At 33.6% G+C, this 22,188-nt stretch overlaps 1 protein-coding gene across 8 annotated transcripts in view; it reads right to left on the bottom strand.

The window, feature by feature from the left end:
- The window catches only part of SLC4A10 (solute carrier family 4 member 10), a gene marked incomplete at both ends in the record, with an annotated part of 269,813 nt that overhangs the window by 129,852 nt on the left and 117,773 nt on the right, over positions 1–22,188 (bottom strand). For all 8 annotated transcript variants that reach the window (XM_084240237.1, XM_084240240.1, XM_084240238.1 and 5 more), the window contains 2 exons: positions 518–656; positions 10,392–10,538. In XM_084240237.1, the coding sequence (XP_084096363.1) occupies positions 518–656; positions 10,392–10,538 (286 nt within the window). The remainder of the gene's footprint in view (positions 1–517; positions 657–10,391; positions 10,539–22,188) is intronic.

Raw genomic sequence — 22,188 nt, 5'->3', positions numbered from 1 at the left:
AACTACAAATGACAGGAAAAGTAACTTTTCAAAAGTTATTTTGAAAAACCACTATGTTTAAATGTATACATACCCTAGAAACATATTACAAAATATTTTTATCCTCACCAAATACAGTACATGAAACCCAGAACTATCCCTAAAGACTTTTATCATATTTGCCCTTCTTTAAAAGTCTCACATGCAAATTATTCTATAATATCACTACTTTAGATAGAAGTCAGCTGAAAAGAAATTACTTTTACATTTCTATTGTCTTCCTGATGACACACAAATTATGCTACTGTGCTACTGTTTATCTTTAAGACTGCAGCTGCGGCTGGCTCTTCATCATTGTTTACTATAATTACTACCTTCAGATTTCATTCTGACCCATATCCCATTATAGGATATGCCCAGGCCAGATGCACGATTTCAGAAATCAGCAGCACTCATGGATATGTGCAAAACCATGGCATTAGAAATCTCTTTTTAAAATTCTTTAGTTATACCTTCACCTTTCAACAAAAATTCTCACCTGGCTGTTTCTCGCCACTCAGCATCCTCACCTTCACGCCAGCAAATCTCATCCAGTTCTGTGAAAAGGTCATGAGGAATGTGTTCCTCATCATCATCCTCAGTTCCAAGAATAAACTGAACCCGCTGTGATGGGGTATCTATGGACAGAGACATGAACATGCGTTACCATGACTTCAAATTTAAAGTGTCCCAGTCACCAACTTCAATACCACTTCACACTCACAGGCCTCCTGCCTCCAACTGCATCAATGATCCAAAGTAGACTCAGAAAATTAAAACCAAATTTGGTACTATAATAACATAATTGGGGCACATATATATGTAAGTGTAAATAAATAATGTATATATGTATTAGCAAAAATAAAATTTAATGTGATGATTATTTTGGATTATAACACAGAAACTCCTATTTCACAGACATATCTCATCATATTTTCTATATTCTATGACAATATTCAGAAGAGCAGACTGACAAAATTTGCTTATACTAAACCTATGCTGAACATAATTAACAAAACAATTCTTTTGTAATGCTTCTTTGCAGTCACACCCTTGTCTCTCCCCTAACCCTTGGCAAGCACTGATGCAGTCTCTGCTGTAATAGTTTTTGCCATTTCCAGAATGTTATATAAATGGAAGCATGTGGAATATAACTTTTTGGGACTGTCTTTATTCATTTAGCATCACACCTTTGAGATTTATCTGTGTCAATGAGTGTATCAGTAGTTTACTCTTCTTATTTTAAATTTTTTTATTGTTCTGGTCCATTGGGAGAATATACCAGTTTGTATATCCATTCACCTGTTAAAGGATATTTAGGTTGTTTCCATTTAGGGCAATTATGAATAGAACGATTAGAAGTGTTTGTATACTTAGGTGTGAACATACATTTTTATTTCTCTAAGGTAAATACATAGGGATCTTGGATTATACGGTAAGTATATATTCAACTTTATAAAACAGTACTAAACTGCTTTCCAGAGAGTATCTTTCGCATCCCCAGCAGCCAGTTGCTCCACATATTCATCAGCTCTGGTTATTAATGGTGTTTTTAGTCATTGTATATAACGATAGCTCATCATTGTGTTAATTTACATTTTCCTGATGGCTACAGTTGACAATTTTCATGTGTTTGTCATCCATATGTCTTCTTTGGTGAAATGCCCTTTAACTATTTGTTCCATTTTTAATTGGATTGTTTCTTTCTTAATATTGAATTTGAACATGATTTTTTAAAATTGGGAGGGCCTGAAAAAAACCTGTCCCGATTGGGGAACATAGGTTGACACTTTCTACTATGGCCTCTAATCAGCTAGTTGGCCTTAACAGATATTTTACAAAAGATAAACATGGGAAATAAACAAGTGAAAAGATGAAAATTAAATCAACAAAGAGATACCATTATACCCTATTAAAATAGCCAAGTCCAGAACACTGACTATAACCAATTGCTGGCAAGGATGTGGAGCAACAGGAATGCACAGAAATTACTAGTGGGGATGCAAAATGATATAACCACATTCAAAAACAACTTAAGGACTTCTCACAAGAACAGACATACTTTTATTATATGATCCAGTTATCGTGCTCCTTGGTATTTTACTATAACACTTGAAAACTGTGCCCACACAAAATTTGCACACCAATTTTTATAAAACTTGGAAGAAACCAAAACATCCTTCAGTAGGTCAATGAACAAGTACATTGTGGTATAGCCAGACAATAAAATATTACTAACCACTAAAAATAAATGTGCTCTCAAACCATGAAAAAAAAAAAAAAGGAGGAATGTTAAGTGCATGCTGCTAAATGAAAGAAGCAATCTAAAAAGGCTACATACTAAATGACTCCAACTATATGACATCTGGAAAATATAAAACTATAGAGTAAAATTATCAATATTGATCAGGGACAAAGTGAGGGAAGATAAATGGACTGAGCACAAACGAGTTTTAGGGCACCAAAAATATTCTTTATGATATTAGAATGATGGATGTATATCATTATACTTTTGTCCAAAACCATATAATTTACAATGCCAATGAGCTAAAATATGAGTTTTGGTGATTATAATATGCCCAAAAGTGTCCATCCTTGGTAAAAATAAGGAAAAAAAGTCTACCATTATGGTAAGTGATATTGGTTATTGAGACTATGTACACGTGGGTAAGGATAATATATAGGAAACCTTTCAATTTTGTCATAAAACTAAAGCTGCTTTAGAAAATAAATGCTTAAAAAAATAGGGCATCTGATTAAATTTTCACTGTTCCCACCAATACATAACATTATATCTCATGCATGATTATTTATATTCAAGAAATTATAAGAAAGAGGATAAAGAAATATATATATATATATATAGCATATTTGCCTCAGGTATTTCTTTTGTAGAATGTTAATAAAATGAGATTTGATTTTATTATCAAATAGATTGAGAAGTTTTTCAGACTAAATTTTACATAAAGATGAACAAGAATTGAATCAATAGCCAAATCTCGTGCCTCACTACCTCTTCAAGGGAAGATGCCAATTTCCTGGATGATAAATGAATGTTTATTTTTAAATGAAGCTGATGAATTTTTATAAATATCACATGTACTTAAGAAAATAAGCAGTACATTATGTACATTTCTGATCCAGTTTATATGAAATAAGAAACTTTTACTTGTCTTTTTCCTAAAAATACACTATCTGGGTGATGGTTATGTAATATACACCAAACCTGATCTCATCAGAGTCAAATCAGATACTTCTAATCATCCTGTTCCTTTGTGGCTACTTGTTCTGGACACACATACAAAAATTAGTACTTTAAATAATCATTTATAAAACAGAATAGCATTTTTATAATTATGCTAAGAATATCATCTCTTTCTGTTAGGCCTACTCAGTGTGAGCAGACACAGCCCTTTGGGCTACATTGCTGCATGTTCTGATTACTGACTCATTTTTCAGTAACCACATTCCAGAGCAGCCATGTCTCAACATTTGTGTTATTTTCCTCATGTTTTCAAATATTTTCTCTCATTACTGTTTTTAGTGACTTATTTCAATTTATTTGCCATCAAAACTCTGAGTATCTATTATACTTACCATGTATTCAGCCCACCAAACTTGACTGCTTCATGTATGAACCTTAAGCTTTAGATTTATTATTGTCCTTTCTCATATAGCATGAGGATCATTAAACACACACCTTTGAAATACTAGTCATGAAACAATAAACAAAAAGAAGTAAGATCTCCATGATTATGAATAAAGAGAATTTGAAAGTCTGAAGCAACATGTTAGGTATTAAAAAGACTTCTCTAAGACTCAATTGTAATAACAATAGTATAGGAAATCATGATTTATTAAAATAAGATAGTATTTTATTTTGGTTCAAAATACCATTTGACTACCTACATCTGGCTTTCAGTCTTTCAAGTAGAAATTATTTTTATAGGTATTAGGTTATGTTCACAAAACTCTTTTAATGGCTATCCCTACCAACATAGTTTTAACATCTTAAAGAATAACTCAGATTATGTTAAAATGCAGCATATGTTCAAAATGTCTTATTCAGTGATCGTTTTTTCATGTCCATGCACCTAAAAATAGTATGACATAGTCATATAAATTGCAATGCTAGCAAAATTAGGAAGAATTTTCTAAGCATGAAATATGTCTCCTATGTTGATAGGTATTTGATTTATTTTCAAGACAGTTACAGAAACAGAACAAACCGTAGCCAAGAGTATAGCAAAACAACATTTGAGTTTGCTTCTATATTTACTATAAAATACAATGAAAATCTATAGTGGCATTAAAAAAATTGACATAGAAAATAAGGGATTCAACTTCTTTGTAGCTATTCTTTTGAAATCCGCAGACACATCAAAAGATAAAGAGTGAAAAGTAAAGTCACAAATGTGAGAACATATTTGAAAGATGTAAAATCAACAAAGAACTTACATCCATAGTATATAGAGAACTTATACAAATCAATTAGAAAAAATAATTCTATTTAAAAAGCATAAGATTGAATAGGCAATTAAGAGAAGATGCTATCTGAATGGTCAAAAAGCCCATGCAAAGTTGCTCAACCTAATTAGTAATCAAGAATTGTAAATTAAAACAACCTATCTTTACACATCATATCAGAATGGTTACTGTTAAAAGAAGGAAACTGTCAAGTGTTTGGAAGAATGTAAAGCAACATAAGCCCTCATCCTTTGCTGGTGGAAATGTAAATATGTACCCACTTTGGAAAAACAGTTTGCTTTATCTACTCAAACACAGAAGATGCATACCTTATGATTCAACAATAATTTCATTCTTAGGTGTGAAAAATGCATATGTGTACCAAGAGACACATACAGAATATTCGCAGCAACATTATTCACATTAGCTCCAAAATGTACATGATCCAAATGTCCATCAATAGTAGAAAGTATGCAGGCATGCATGAACACTATACAATAATAAAAATGAATAAAGCAAAGTTACAGCCAAAAATATTAGTGAATTCCACCAACACAAGATTGAGCATTAGAGCAAGATACAAACCATTATCATCTATATGATTTCATTTATATAAGCTGAAAACAGGCAATACACCCTGTGTAAGAAGACAGGCTAGACCCTGAGGGAGAAGGGGGGAAGTAGTGACTGGGAGTGCACACAAATAGGGTTTTCTGAAGTACTAGCACAGATGGTAAGTTACATAGATGTTTCTTTGTGATCATTCATTGATTTGTACATATGTTGATATGTTTTAACACTTTTAAAGACTTGTGTTACATTTTAAAATAAAATCAATTTAAAAGATCACCCTGGTATTTTTATTTATCAGCCAATTAGTAGTTAAATAAGAACAAAAAGTCATTGCTCATCAACAAAGTAGATTATCAAAGTCATGTTGTCTCTATTTGCTTCACTGCTTCTGAACTTTGTGCACAATTAACTAGGACTAATTGTACAGTTGTGCTAATTTATACAAATCTTTGTGTACCATATCTTTAAATAAGCATTTAATAGGGTCTATGTTTTTAGATTAACTAGATGTAATCAACAGACTTTTACCATCTCATCTGCAACTCTTAGTTGGGATTCTAAGCAATTGTTCAACATAAAAAGTGCTGTGAATATTTTCACTGACTTCAAGATTATGCTCCACCTTATGATTTTTAAACAACTCATCATTGTTTCAAGTCAAAAATATAATTTCAAATATAAGGAGGTAAATAAAAGATGACATTAAAATTACCAAAATGCAAAATTTGGGCATTTTTCAGTTATCAGGAAATTGATGGCATTAAAGGAGATTCAACCAATCATCACATCTTTTGCAAACCATTTTGCTTTTTAAGTGTAGTAACAAAAGTAAGTTGAGCTTATTTGTAAGCATAAAAAGGTTTGTTTTTTTTTTTTTCCGTATAATCAAAACATCACCACCACCCCAGTCAAAAAGCTGGGTTTATCATCGGATTCACCCAACATCATATTGTAACCATTAGATCTGATGGACTAGAATCAGTTATTGTAGGTCTGTGACAGAAGCATAATGTAAGCTATAGTAACAGCCCATTCACTACTGTTTGCAGTATTAATACAACCGATTCTAAATAACATGTCCTTAAATAGTTGGGTCATATAATGAAGTAAGGTTCTAATTATGGGTCTTGTACATTAGTGTGACAAAACTTTTAAAGTGGCAAATTTTAAACATATCCCTAAAAATCTTATCATTAAATTGACACTTGTTCCAGAATATATGCCGAAATTATTCCTCATCCTCACAACACGTATCCACCCTAATGTACAATATAATATCACCAGGTTCCTAGCAGAGGGTCCTCACATTCTCCTATCCTGTATCTCCTATCCTGTATTCTCCTATCCTGTATCTCTGTGAGCTGAATTCTGAAGAATTTTAGGGCACCTTTAGGAATATCTTTAAAACATTTTCTTTAAAATATTTCCAAGTAAAACAAACTTGTCTTCAGTAGCCAGAAGTTTTCTCTGAAGCCTTCAGCAATGAAATCTGATCTATCCTTACTATGCAGGCATCAGAGCCCAAATCAAGTGGGATGGTGTTTATAGCATCTTGTTATATGCCCGAGTACTTGATTATGAAGACTACTGAACTGACTGTAAATAGGAATAAAGGCAGAAAATTGGACCTGAAGAAATTGAAAAAAGTGAAATCTAGGAAGTTCTATTAGAAACCAGAACACCAAACATTAGTCCTTTTAAAAGCAGATTTTAGGTCTAAATGTCAGTAAAGATACTCAGATGGTCTGGGGAAGAAAGAAGTAGGCAGTGTCCAAATATAGTGACTGGCACATCAGAGGGAGAATCTGGGCCACCTGACTTATTTCCCAGTTTCATCAAAGAGGCAGAAACTTCTCAAGATCAGTGGTTCCTGAGTCCTAGGTGGATATTAAATTACTTGGGGTACTTTATAAAATTACCAGTAGCAAGGGAAACAACCAAGACTAATTAAAAAGTACTCTTTGATGGTGGGGTCTAGCAACAACATATTTTTTTCAGAGTTCCATTGATGATTCTGACAGGCAATGGGGGTTTGAAAGCAATGCACTAGAGCACTGTTTGCCAAATTTTAATGTTCACACAAGTAACCAAAGGGTAGCATTAAAACACAGTTTCTAATTCAAGGAGTCTATGGTGGAGCCTATTATTTTGCATTTCTAATAAGTTCTAATGTGATGTGGATAATACTGGTTCATAACCACTTTGAATAGTAGTCTCTAGCACAATGTATCTCAGCCTCGACTCATATTAGAATCACCTGGGGAACTTTTTTAAATGCCTATGTGTGACTCCTACCCACAGAGATTCTGATTGATGTGGAGTTTGGGCATCAAAATGTTTTTTAAAACTCCCATATAGTCAATGCTCAGAAACACTGTTCCAGAAAAACTGACATAATGCATTCAAGCATAGAAGAAAAGGAAGATGACAAGGGCAGAGGGAACAAGTTTTTGTTTTTTTTTTTTTTTCTTGGTTTACTAATCATTTCTAAGATGATGTGAATATAACTCCTCAAACACTAACAAATGATGAGAACTCAAAGTAAGCGTTAAAGCTTTGTGCAACATATCATTCATTCCCAGAGTTTAAGAGGAAGTCTCTATACGCAGATGATGGAGCGTGTGTGAAAAAAAAAAATCTCCCCAATTTCCTCTTTATTGCACTCCCAGACTTCAAGTCATGAAAAAAAAAAAAATCCTGAAAATATGGGAAAGAGTTCACACCTCCACTCTCTGCACACTATGTGGACCACCCTTCAGTCATGCTGGTGCAGGATACTCAGAAAACTGTTCTTAACACAATCCTCACCAACAATCATTCCATCTCTGGCAGATGAACATGATATTGAGGGAGGCTAAGGCCCTTAACTAAGCACAGCAATGGCGATATGGAGAACACTGATAGCAGTGCCTGTGTAAGCATTTTTCATAACCTGGCTACAGTACAAATATAGCTTGCCTTGTAAAAAAGATGAATAGAGATTTTTAAAGAATGGGAATCTATAAAAATTATACAAATTAATGGAAAGTCAAAAGAATCTTGATGGGCAAAAAAGGTCAAAACTGAAAATTATCTACTCCAGAATCAAAAGAAAATGGCCAGATAGTGGGGATTATCTGTAGACTATGAAGCAAAAAAAGCAAAAACTAACTAGGAGAGGACAGGAGAAAATGTAAGAAAATATGGTGAGATAAGAAAGAAATCTAATTCAACAAATAATATTAAAATATTAACATATACCAAGAAAAAAAAGAAATCTAAGAAAATTGGAACTTCACAAGCAAAATTAAAACCAATATAACTAGTAAAAACCAGAACTGATCTGCAGATAACCAAATGGATCATATGAGAGATTAACTTTAAACTATAAAGGAAAATGATGAAGAGCTGATATCATAAATCCAACGTGCAGATAATTAATATTCAAAAAGTAAAGACCAAAGTAAATAGAATAGAATCAGATAAAACAGGAAAATGCTAAGTGGAAAAATATAATTGTATGCAGATTGGAAAGACAAATGCATCCACCATTAGTACTATCTCAGCAGGTTTTCTTAAAGGGACATAGAAAAAATGTCTGCAAGCATTTAATTTTACAAGATCTAACCTTTAAAAATGAAAATAGAACTTCAACACTTAGCAAAAATATAGAATAAGGCAATATGTATACAGTATTTTTTAAGATTTTTTAAAAAGATTTATTTATTTATGCATACAAGAACTGGGGTACAGGCCAGAGGTGTGGGGGGTGAGAGAATTCACCAGAGACAGAGTGGGGAACAGAACAGGCAGATAGACTGAAACACACTCCTGAGGGGAGCAGCGGGCAAGTCAGGAGAGGTCTGCTGCACCATGTGGGTAGCTCCCTGGCCAGCTGGGGGATTGAACTCATGTTGCAGTGGCTGCAGATAGCTTCATAGGTTGCATCTTAACCCCTTGCGCCACCAGGGAGGCCCATATACAATATTTAAATAAAAATTTTACCCCAAACTTCATATGCTGCTCACTTACTTAATTTTCTGCATTCAAATGAATGACTTAAGGGGAAATGAGGAAGGTTGGGGGACTGTTTAAAATGGGAAAAGATTTAAAAGATGATGACATTAATCCAGTAGAGAGGAAAAAGTCAATGAGATTATAAATTGTACAAGTTTTCAGTGAGAGAAACAAGAAATAAACATAAGTGAAACAAAAGCTCCCTTACTGCATCAAGAGAAAAGAGATGGTAGTTACAGATATAGGCATGCACATTGGTAGGAGGAAAGTTGAGTGAGTTCCTTTTGATGATGTATTTTCTGTCTGAAGCAGAAAACATCTGCTAAGTGATGATGAAAAGCAGGTGTTAGAGAGTGAGAAAGAAGGTTGAAAATAAAAGTTCAAAGAAAGGCAATAGAATTGGAAGGAGATGTTGAAGGTCCACTTGAATCATGGGCTTAAATGGTTCCAACCTCCCTTAATGAAAGACTCATCCAGCAAGACTTGTCCTTGCCTGGCTATGATGGCAAGGAGAAAGCAACAACATGGAGGAATCCCAACATGGATGTAGTTTTTTTTAAAGTGCGTGTAGAGATATGAATAAAACTAAAACAGGAGGCCTAAGGTATTTAGAATATTAACAAATGCATTAGTAAAATTGCGGGCTGTGAAATCAGAGTAGGATAAGGAAATAAAGGAAACAGATGATAACATGGATAGAAAAAAAAAAATCAAGTAGTTGCACAAGTAAGCCAGAAAGACAGAAGCTGTGTCCAAAAGCAAGGTGCCTTCCGAGATGGAATAATTATAGATGAGTAGGTGAACTGAAGGGAGAGGTCGTAGGAGATGGAAAGGTCAAGGAACTGACCTTTAGGTCTTGGTTATGTCATGTACACAGCTCTCACGGCTATCAGGAATTGTTAACTACCATATCATTATCCTTTCATATACTAAATATGGTTTCAAAGGGAGAACATTCAAATAGTAGAACATTCATTCCTAGGAGTGAAGTTTGGGCATTATCAGCAACAGTATAAGTGGGTACTAAATTAAGTAACTTCACCATAATTAGAGCAGTGACCATTTGCATAAATTATCAAGTCTATAAAGCTCATTTTTGCTACTTAACTATATCACCTCAATCAAGAGTGTAAGCCAATTCTCACTTTTATAAAGCAGATACACAAGAGAAAAAAAAATCAAGCTTTCTCCCACTTCTCCCCAACCTAAAATCATCTTTTATGAAAATATAGTAATTTTTAGTATGAAGTTCTACAGCTAACTATGGATTGCACACACAAGTATAATATTAGTAATATCACAAAATTAATTTTTTAAAAAAGGATAAAACTTCTTACCAAAGGAAGGTGATTCTCTTCCATCCTCTAGTCCAGAATCTCTCTCTCTGTCTCTCTTTCTGTGTTTATGACCACGATGCCTGTGACGTCGATGGCTTTTTCTTCCTCCCAGGGGCACATGAACTCCAATAAATAGTGTTCGATGACCTACATCAAAAGTAAATACACAAATTAAACTCTGTATTATTCCAGAACACAGAGATGATTTACATGTTAATGGAAATCTCAAATTCAATCCAGCAAATATTTTTTTGAGTGTTTATTATCTGCAAAACTTGGGGTTATATTTTGGCATTATACCTACTTAAGTATGTCTTAGGTCTACCAAGAACATTTACAAAACTAACTATTTGGTTATATACTTTACAATTACCATTAACTTATTAACTGTCAATAATATTTCTGGGCCTAACCAATAGCTTATAATTATAATCTTCTCACTGAACATATTTATTTTCTTTTCCTACTGTCAATTAATAATGTTATCTCAGAAACACCCTACCCTTCACTATTAAGTGTGAAATAATCACTATTTCTAATAAAAAATATTTTACCAAGGTATGCAGTAATGTCAAATCCTGTGGACTTTTTTTTCCCAATTCTGCTATTTCTCTCTGTGGCACTAGATACCACTGACCACTCTGTATGCTTTTACTTTCTTTTGATTCCCCTTGTTTGCTTTGTTCATATTACCTTCTGACTCTCTCCTTTGACCCCTGTAAGACAAGGGATCTCCAGATCTCTCTTTCACCTCATGATTTTAACTAATATATATTTCAGCACACATAAATTGTAGGCCCACATCTTGATGTGGGATTATAGAACTCTTGGATTATAGAACTATGCATCCTTTCATCTTTTACACAAAGTCATCCTTCTCACAAACATGGGAAACTCAACACATTGATATAATGCATCATGTTTTTTGTCCTCCAAGTATCAACAACCTATTATTTATCTCAGTAAATATAGCACCTATCCAGTCATCTCCAAACCCATCCAATTTATCATCAGGTTTTCCTTTGCATGTTTTAAATACATTTCCTTTTTAATATATCTAGTGATGCCATCTTAATTGGATTATTGTCATTTCTTTCCAACCCTATTTGAAGATTTTCCTTATTGTTGTTTTCCAAAATCCAATCTAGTACCACCTTTATCCATCCTGAATGCTAGTGACTTTTCAAAAATCTGATTACATTACTCCCCTGCTTTAAATTCACTGACTGTTATCTGTTGCTTATAGCATAAAGTCTTTAGTATTTTATATGGCTAAACAATGCCTGTCTTTTTTCTATTTCTACAGGAAGGCTTCTAATTATACTCTGCAAGTCAGTATGTCACCATTACTGAACAACCAGATGTTTTCAAGTCCCTCTGCTTTTACTTAATGCTATTCTTATTCTTTCAACTGTTTGAAATGTCTCTGTCTCTTCTGAAAAAATACCTAGTCATCTTCCAAGTCACAGTTTAGGGATTATGTCATCTAGGGTATGTTTCCATATATGCTCACTCGAAATATAGTTGAATGCTTTTTCCCTTAAGATCCTTCACTACTTAGTTATACACATCATACACAACCTCTTAATTGCAATTGTTGACTTATAAATGGTTTTCTTCTTATGACTTTTCTCTAGGAAAGGTCCAAGTGTTATCCATTTTGCATATTTGCCATCAGACACATGGCCTGGCATATAGCAAATGCTTCACAAATGTTTACTGAAGTAAACAATTTATTAAGTAAGCACCAAGGACACAAATATAAGTAAGACAATATTTTATTCTTATAATTACCATATTTTAGCCCTGCTTAACATACATGAAAAAGTGGCATTCATAAGAGTGAATAAGAGTAATACATTGCTCTGGGTATTACCTGGATAAATGCAGGAAAACCCACGAGGGTAAGATATGAAACATGTCTTCAAAACACACATGCATTAATCTATACATTTAACACAATCACAAATAAATATCTTAACAGAATTTGAACAAACTAAAACGTGTAATAGAAAACTTGAAATAAAGTTTTGCAGAAACTCAAGGAGGGAGAACTTATATTATCAGACAATAAGACATAACAAAGTTGAATATTTTAAAACAACTCACCAACAAAGTTGAATATTTTAAAACAACTCACCAACTTTGGAATGTAAACATTAGTAATTTCCAATTACTTGGAAATCACCATCACCACATTCTGATCTATTCTAATGAGCTGAAGGCATAGGAAGTTGTCAATCAGGAAGAATATGTATAGCAAAAAAGAGAATTCAGATGAAATCTTACATAAAACTAGCATGTAAGAATCAGGAAAAGAGAAATCAAAGGAATAAAATTAATTAAAAAGTGAAGCCACAGACTCCCAACTAAATATAGGATTTCAAAAACCTACTTTTAAATTGCACAATTCCTGGACATTCCCTTCTTAATGCGAATTTTGAAAGCGATATCCTAAGCAACACTAGCTGTAAAGAAAATGATTACTAAATTTTATCATGTTCAAATTAGGAACTGCTTTTTGTTACATGCATTAATTTATACATTTAACACTATCACAAATTCCCCCCACATGCACCAGAATGGGGGAAAAGCTACAAAGTATAAAAACATATTTGCAACACATATAACCAGCAAAGATATAAAAATAATTACATATAAAGATAAAAAATATCCTATAAATTCCAGGAAAAAGACGAAAACCAAATGGGAAAAAAGATCTGAAAAATAGACACCAAAAAAAAAAAAAACTGAAAAGACAATCCAATTGCTAGTAAGCATAGGAAAAGGTGCTCAAAAGCATTAGTTTCCTGGGAAATGGAAATCCAAACCATGAGCTATTTCTATACATCCATCTTCTTGACAAAGATTGAAAAGTCTATATTATGTCTTTGTGTGATGTGGACCTACTTCTCACATAGCACTACTAGTAGTAAATTACTCTGAAAGAGTGTGGCATTTTCTATTAAAATTGAAAATATACATAATTTATGACTAATTTATGACTTTCCTAGACCTAGAGAAATACATGAAGATATGCATATGTCTACAGAAATACAGCTTATAGAGATAAAGCACTAGAAATACCCAGATCTATTAACAAAATGTATAAATTAAGTGATATATTGTATATTCACACAATAAGTCATCTATATTTGTGTGTATATATATATATATATATACATATATGGCAATGATGGCAAAACTACAGATAATTTCTAAAAACAGATGAATTTCATTAACATACTAGTGAGCAAAAAAAAAGAATTTAATTCCCTTCATTAAAACATTGAAAACAGAAAAATCCAAATATGTTTTTTAGGGATGCATACACTAGAAAAGATACATACAAAAGTTACAAATTATGGGTTTATTTCTAACCTTCTTGAGACCTTTTTAGAGAAATGTGGAACGAATAAAAATTTGAGAAGTTTAGACATTGACTATTTCCTAGAATTGCAAACAAAGGTTTTATAGAGAAGTGGTACTTGAGCTAAACCTTAAAGAGTATAAAGGTTTCTAAGGAAAACTGACTAAGATAACTATCCCCAGATGGACAAAGATAAGGGAAACCAAAGACCTGACTGGCCAAGTCCATAGACTTTGGCTGAGAACAGTGAATAATTCCTTTGTTTATGATATGTAGATCTGATTAATAATGGCCAAAAGTAATATTCTAAGATATTGCAAGTCAAAATAAGCAATCTGAAACCATATTAAAATAAAATCAGTTAAGAAGAGAATGCCAAGACACACAGTTGAGCTGATGTCTGAGGAAATTAAACATAGCTGCAAGAAAGATCAGGCTAAAGGAATTTCCTGAGGCAGAATCTTGCAGGGATAGTAAATAAGTCAAGAATCACTTGGATAAATAACTATGAGTATAATTTCTGTATCATATGGTAAGTTTTTGTTTATCTTTGTAAGAAATTGCCAGACTGTTTTTTCAGAGTGTGCCATTTTACATTCCAACCATCAATGAATGAGAGTTCTTGTTGCCCCATATTCTTGCCAACATTTGGCATTGTCAGCACTTTGGACTTTAGCCAACTAATGAGTGCATAGTTGTATTTTATTCTTTCAATTTGCAAATCCCTAATGACATATGATATTGAGCATCTTTTCATATGCTTACTTAACCATTTGTATATTTTCTTTAGTGAGGTGTCTGTCCATATCTTTTCCTATTTTGTAACTGGATTGCTTATTTTATTATTGTTGAATTTTAAATGTTCTTTGTATGTTTAGGAAAAGTCTTTTATCTGATATATGTTTTGCCAAAATTTTTTTCAACTCTTTAGCTAGCATTTTTATTCTTATGTGTCTTTCACAAAGCAGAAGTTCAAATTTTACAGAAGTCCAAGCTTTTTCTCATGGATTGTTCTTTTTGGTATTGCATCTAAAAAAAAATCACCAAACTCAAGGTTTTTTAAAAAGTTATTGACAAACCTAGATTTTTTCCAGTGATCTTTTAGAAGTTTTATAATTTTGTCTTTTATATATTTACATCTATGAGCCATTTTGAGTTAATTTTTATGAATAATGTATTTGCCCAATAAATTCAAAAACCAACATCCACACAAAAACTTGTACACAAATGTTTGACAGCTTTATTTATGACTGTCAAATAATGGGAAACAACCAAGATGTCCTTCATTCGGTAACTGAATAAACTATGGAGTATTAGTCAACAATTAAAAGGAATGAGCTATCAACCATAAAAAAAAACATGGAGGAACCTGAAATGCATGTGACTAAGTGAAAGAAACTAGTGAAAAGACTATGTACTATATATAAGATTCCAACTATATGTCATTCTGGAAAAGGTAAAACTATTCAGAGTAGGTGATAGGGATATGTAGGGGGAACACAGGGCATTTTTTAAAGAAGTAATATGATCCTATATGATACCATCATGATAGATATATAATAACCATTTATCAAAATCCATAGAAATTGATAAATCAAAGATTGAAACCTAATGTAAACTATGGACTTTGGCTAATAATATTTTATTAATAATGGTTCATCAATTATAACAAATATACTACACTAAATTCAAAATGTTAATACGTAGAGAGAGGCAAGGGGACATGTAGGATTTGCACTTTCCCCATAATCTCTGTAAAACTACAATTGTTCTAAAAATTATTTTTGTCATTAAAAAAGTCAAGATTCAGAGCTATTCAAACTATCTAACATAAATTTACAAGGAAAAAGCAAGAGCCTAAGTAATTAAGGCCATATTTATATCAATGAGTAGAATACATGTAAGAAAGTATTGCATCAGAAAAAACTCTTCAGAAAATATTGATATACTATGTTTTTTAAAACCTTGCATTCTCAAAGGCCAAACAGCACAAATTCTATAATGGGAAGTTATATGGACTGAATGTTTGTGTCCCCCTGCAAATTCATATATTGAAGCTTTGATTCTTAATGTAATTATATTTGAAGATATAGCCTTTATTAAAGTGATAAAAGTTAAATGAAGTTACAAGGGTAGGCCTAGATCCAACAGGATTAGTGTTCTTATAAGAAGATATACCAGAGAGCTCATACACTTTCCACTCAGACTGGATAATGTGCAAAAATGCAGGACAGTGACAGCTGAAAGCCAGGAGAAAGGTCTCAGAATGAAATATACTTGCCAGCAACTTAATCTTAGACAACCAGCCTCTAGAACTATGAGAAATAAACTTCTGTTGTTTGATTTCCCCAGCACCTGGTATTTTGTTATATAGTAGTATATAGTAGCTCAGGCTGACTACTACAGCAAGGAAGGCCTAAACCAAAATCATTATGGTAATATTGTTTCAGAAAACATGTCATCAAAGTTGTAAGATTTCTAAAATATTCAATGTATGTCATTCAAACTAACATTATTTCACTGAAGGGGTAACTAAATTCTACTAAAAATAATTTGCCTAATATAGTGGCTAGGGTTGTACTTCAATCATGTAATTTCTCTCTATGAATAAAACAATAGAAAAGAAAAAAATATTTTTGTGACTTAAGGTTAAAATATCTCCAAATTCTACCATGATGGAAGATGAGGTTGAGAAGAAACTACTGAATTGATCATTATTTCATGGCTGGAAGAAAACATGATAGTATAGATGTTTTAAATAAGGATATTAATCTCTTAGGATCCTAATAATAATTAAAATAATTATAATATATCCTAATATATGTCCCAATAATAAAAAATTGCAAACTGAAGTTTTCCTTTCTAAAGATTTTATATCATTATTTTACTTGGGGTGGGGGAACAGATAGCAATTATGTATATGCTAGATACTTTTCTCTTTCTATTTCTCTTCCATATATATAATAAAAAATAGATATATTCTGTATTCAGGTTTCTGTCCTATGTGCATCCATACAGGCAAGTAAAAAGGGTAACTGCTTTTCCTCCCTGGCTACCTGAAGCTCCACCACCATCATGAACAACACACTCACTATCCAGGCCAGGAAGCTTATGACCAACCAACTGCTTCAGTGGGAAAAAAAAAAAATGGCGATTGATGTTCTTCTTCCTGGGAAAGCAAGACAGAAATTTGGGAGAAACTAGCTAAAAGGTGAAAGACACCCTATTGGGTGTAAACTTTGTATTTGGACATAGATTCCATTTTGGTGGTGGCAAGGTAACTAGCTATAGCATGAATTATGATTCCTTGGATTACACAAAGGAAAATAACCCAAAGTTAGACCTACCAGACACAGCCTGTATGAGGAGAAAAAGATATAAAAAAAAAAAAAAAAAAAAACAGTGAAAGGAACACAAAAGCAGAATGAAGAAAGCTGGGTATCCCCACCCAGCTTTGCAGAGGGCTGCAAAGGCCAATCCTGGTGCTACAAAAAGAAGTAAAGATTCTGCAGTGACTTTATCTGTGGTTATTGAGCAGACTTTTTATGAGAGGATTAACAAATTAAAACCTTTTATGTATCTGGCTATTTGAAATATATTTGAAGTTTATTGGGAGTATTATAAAATTAGTCTGCTATTATAGCAGAATTAGATTGCTGCCTAAATTGGCATGTTCCATTAAGCATTCAATTTAAAAAAAAATGGTAATTACTTCAGTTAACTGATTACAGATAATTAAAATGCATAAAGCTCTTTATCAATAAGAAAGGCTTAACTTTGAACAAAGGATACATAGGGAGGTGAATAACACATGTATATCTGGCTCCATTTATTTTATATACCATAATATTAGGTTATAAAAAGTGGGAAACAATACAGAATAGTAATTAAACCTGATATATCTGAGACTGAATCAAAAGTCTACATTCAAATCCTGTCTTAGCTACATATATTTATACAACATGAACACCGTCATTCTATCATTCTGAACAAGTTACTTCATCATGAAGTGAAAATATTAGTACCAATACAGTTCAGAAAATACTTTTTTATAATTCATTAAACAAGATGATTAAAAAAGCTGTCCTATTTCAAGTCTCACAATTAACAAATACATACACTCAATCCCCCTTCAAGTGGAACCCAGATGAACAGAGCACAGAGAGGTTGGGACAGTGACCATCTCTAACCCTACCTGCTAAAGAAGAAGTGTTAGAAGTGCAGGAAGTAATGTTTGTATCAACTGGAGAGAATGTTGTTCCCCTCAATCTGCCCTCCTGAAGTCCCTTTCTAATTAAAGCTTTCTTTGTTAGTAGTAGTTGTGCTCTCCGTCAAAATTAAGACTACCTCAATGAATGTGTACTGTCTTCCCAATGAGAGTGAAAGCCAGGTGCAGGGGCAGAAAGTGTGATTTTAAAATACAAAGTTGAAATACAAAGAGGACCAAAAAAATGAAAGAGAAAAGATAGGGGGAAAAAAGATCAAGAAGTTAGTAGGATATGAAAGGACAAAACTGTTTTTTTTTTTAAGAGCAATGTTATGAATAGAGGGAAAATATAAATGGAAAAGATACAAATAGGAAAAACATTTGATGGGAATATGAAAATGACCATGGGAAATATAGTAACATAATTATTACAGGTGACATTCACTTATTTTGGAATATAAAAGAGAAAGTTCATTATTTTTATGATACTTAATATTTTTTTGAATCTATGATATGGTAAAAATTATTTTCAATTGCTTCCCAGCTCTGGAATGCTTCCAGTGTCCCTCAAGCAATTCTCTGAGTATTCCCTTTGCTTTTTCTATTCAAACACAAGCTTGACTTTCTCCTAAGAACTGGTTCTTCACCCTCCTAGTGATGGCTGCTTCTCTCACAGGGTTCTCCTACTAGATGAAAAGGTAAGTTTTCCTTGTTCTTACTGCTTGTTTTGGGCTGAGTAGAATAGATGAGTTGTTCTGCCACTTTCTGATCATTTCTCTCTACCCTCCATCAAATTTCTGATCTATATAAATCTCAATATAGATTTTATCACTCAGTACACACTTTGCCTCGTGGTTGCTACTATCTATCAGTTACCAACTCCCACGAATTCCCCTCACTTCTCAAAGATTTGAGCATCATGCCTACTGTCATTCCCAAGAATACAGCACTACTCTTGCCTTAATTCATAAGATTCAAAGCACATGTAGGTGATGCTTGTAACACACTGGACTTTCAGTTCCTTGAACTCTTATCTTCCGATGACCTTGGCACCCTAGTCCTTTGACTACAATAACTGCTACCTCTTCATAATCTTAATTTTATGTTTAGATGCCTACCACTTCTTCATACCCTCTGGTATCCTGAACTAAATCATCAACCAATTCCACTAAGACCTCAAAGGAGAATCCAGATTGTGCGGGGTCTGAAATTTAATCAGTGTTGTCAATCCTCTTTAAGAAAAAGAAAAAGAATACAATATTATGAATATAAAATTAGATGTAAAAGTAAATATTTATTTAGACGGAGAAAGATATTACAACAACTACACATTTCAGAAAGCTGACAAATAACACAAGCATCACAAGATCCAGGGGGAAAATATTTGTATTCATTAATTCTCTGAAACTATAATATTTTTAAAGCTTAAGTTGCAGCTATTCTCACTTGCATATGGGCCTTTTCCATGTCCTTGATTAGGGGTACTTGCATTGCATTCTCATGGTCATATAATAATTATGAATATTTGTGAATGTGACATATACCATAACCATAATTCCTTTATACCATTGTTTCTTTCTAAATCAACTTCTCTCCTGTCACATTTCCTTTCATGGTTGGGGGGACTCAAGTGTCTATGGACATGCTGGGAAACTAGGGGAAAATAGGGCAGGAGATACATTTAAGTTGCATTTAGTGGAACACAATTATGTGATTTGCACTCACTTCCATATATGAATGGTTTGTCTGCTCTCCTGGAGTAGGAATAGCTTCCAGGAGTACTCCTAGCAACCTCTGTACCAAACTCACCTGACATCAAAACACAAAGATGTAGGGCTGGAAGTGGTGTCAAAATATGCCTACACTCTGCATGGGTAGTGGAGACTTGGAAAAGTGCGGCTAGAACTGTACAGAGCAAGAGCTAGTCTCTGGAAAATTCTTCCAAAACTTAGTTTGTATATATAAAATGTTTGATAGTTTTCTTAAATTTTAAGACAATCCTGAACATTTTCATGAAATCATGAATAAGTTGTAAAGGTAAAAGAAACCTTTCTAGACTATAATTAATAAATGAATTTCAATTTGTCATGATAAAGACTGAAGTAATTTTCCATCTATTTGACAGATAATATTATAAAATCCTTAACATTAGAAGCCAAAATGGAGGGCAAAAAAGTACTACAGAGGTATATTAGGCAGTTGCCACAAATATGTGGTGGTGGTAGGGGCCTCCCTGGTGGAGCAAGGAGTTAATACACAACCTATGAAGCTATCCACAGCCACCGCAGCATGAGTTCGATCCCTGGCCAGGGAGCTACCCACATGGCACAGTAGACCTCTCCTGTCTTACCCGCTGCTCCCCTCAGCAGTGTATTCAATCAATCTGCCTGTTCTGCTCCCCACTCTGTATCTGGTGAATCCTCTCACTGCCCCCCAAGCTCTGGCTTACACCCCAGTTCTTGTATACATAAATAAATAAATCTTTAAAAAATAAATGTGGTGGTGATGTATTTTTGTCCCAAATAAGTATTTGGAAAAATGTAATTTTATAAGTATTTTTCTTATTTTCAAAAAAATATTATTTTCATTCTATATAAATATTCACCTCTGTACCTAATTTGCTTTAACTTTTGAATTTTATTCCTTAGAGAAACCCTCAAAATTGCCTAAGTTTCATAGGGACCTCAAAATCTAAATCTGCCCCTAAGACCATCTATTTGTGGGCAGTCTCCAGCTCAAACTTCTTTCCCAAACTCCAAGTTGACATGTGCAACTGCTTACCTGACACCTCTACTACAGGTCTAAAAGACATCTTAATTTCAACATTTTCCAGACTACCAATCTTCCCTAGCCCAAACCCTCCAATAAACTGCTCCCTCACAACCTTGCCCATCTCCACTGCTGAGAAAATGTTTTTGAGTTGCTCAGATGCAATAACCTTAGAAATATTTTAGACTCATGTCTTTCTTTTAACCCATAGCTAATCCATTAGGAAATCTGCTAGGACAGCTTTCAGAACAAATACAGAATTTGGTCACATATTATTATTTCACTTCACAACCTTGGATAGCCACATCAGACCCAAGGTCAATTCATGCAGTTAACAAGTCTTCTTGAGTCTATTTGTTGGCCCTTATGCTCTTCTCTAAAAAAGCAGCCAGCATGGTCCTGTAAGAATATAAGTTAGGAGCCTCCCCTGGTGGCACAGTGGTTGAGCGCTGGGCTGTGAAGCTGCCTGCAGCCTCTGCAGCGCCGGTTCGATCCTCGGCCGCCGGTGAGGGTCCCACATGGCGCGCAGACCTCTCCTGCTGCACCTGTTGCTCTCCTCAGCAGTGAATTTTGTCAGTCTGCCTACTCTGTTCCCCACTCTGACTCTGGTAAATTCTCTCACCCTCCTGCTCTTCTGACTGTGCCCAGTGCTTGTATAAATAAATAAATCTTAAAAAAAAAAAAGTTAGATCATGTTATTCTTGTCTTGTCATACCATGTCATTCACGTCAGATAAGTCTTCTAAAGTTACCTCCGCCCATTTAACTGAGAGAAAAGTCCAGTTTTCCAATGTTCCTCAAGACCCTCTGCGATCTGCCTACTCTATCCCTGCTGGCTCTCATCTCTCAACCTTCTATTCTCCCTCTCTCTTCACTATGGCCACACTGATTGTACTCTTCTTGCTGCCACCTGGGACTTTCCCACTATCTTTTCTTGCTTCCTGAAATACTCTTCTTCTTAGGTTAATTCCTTATATCCTTCAAGATTTTGCTCATATTTCACCTTCTCAGTGACACCTACAATAAATTTCTATTTAACAGCTTACCCTACTCTCCCCAACCCTTCATGCTCCTCATTCTCTATTTTTTAAGTACTTACATACCATACACCTTATTTATTATATTTAGCATGGAATTTCTAGTTTCAAAACAATTTTTTAACTTAAAAAATGCAGTGATTTGTTCACTGATGTATCACCCAAGTACCTAGACAGTATTGACTAGTTCCTGGTGCTCAATACATTTTATTGCATACATAAATATTTTGCATAAATAAGGATATTTTAACTAAAATAAATAGATACTGACATCATTATACACAAAATGGAGCAAAGTTAATGACCAAATTTCATAACAGTACTGAAATTGCCATAATTTATGACTATGAAATTATAGAGAAAATATTGTCATATTTCTGCATAGTTAGAGATTTATAACACAAAGTAAAATGAA

This window comes from Talpa europaea (assembly GCF_964194135.1).
Source record: "Talpa europaea genome assembly, chromosome: 1".
Taxonomy (NCBI): Eukaryota; Metazoa; Chordata; class Mammalia; order Eulipotyphla; family Talpidae; genus Talpa; species Talpa europaea.
Note: the sequence above shows the minus strand (reverse complement) of the source record. Positions and strands in the feature narration are given on the sequence as shown.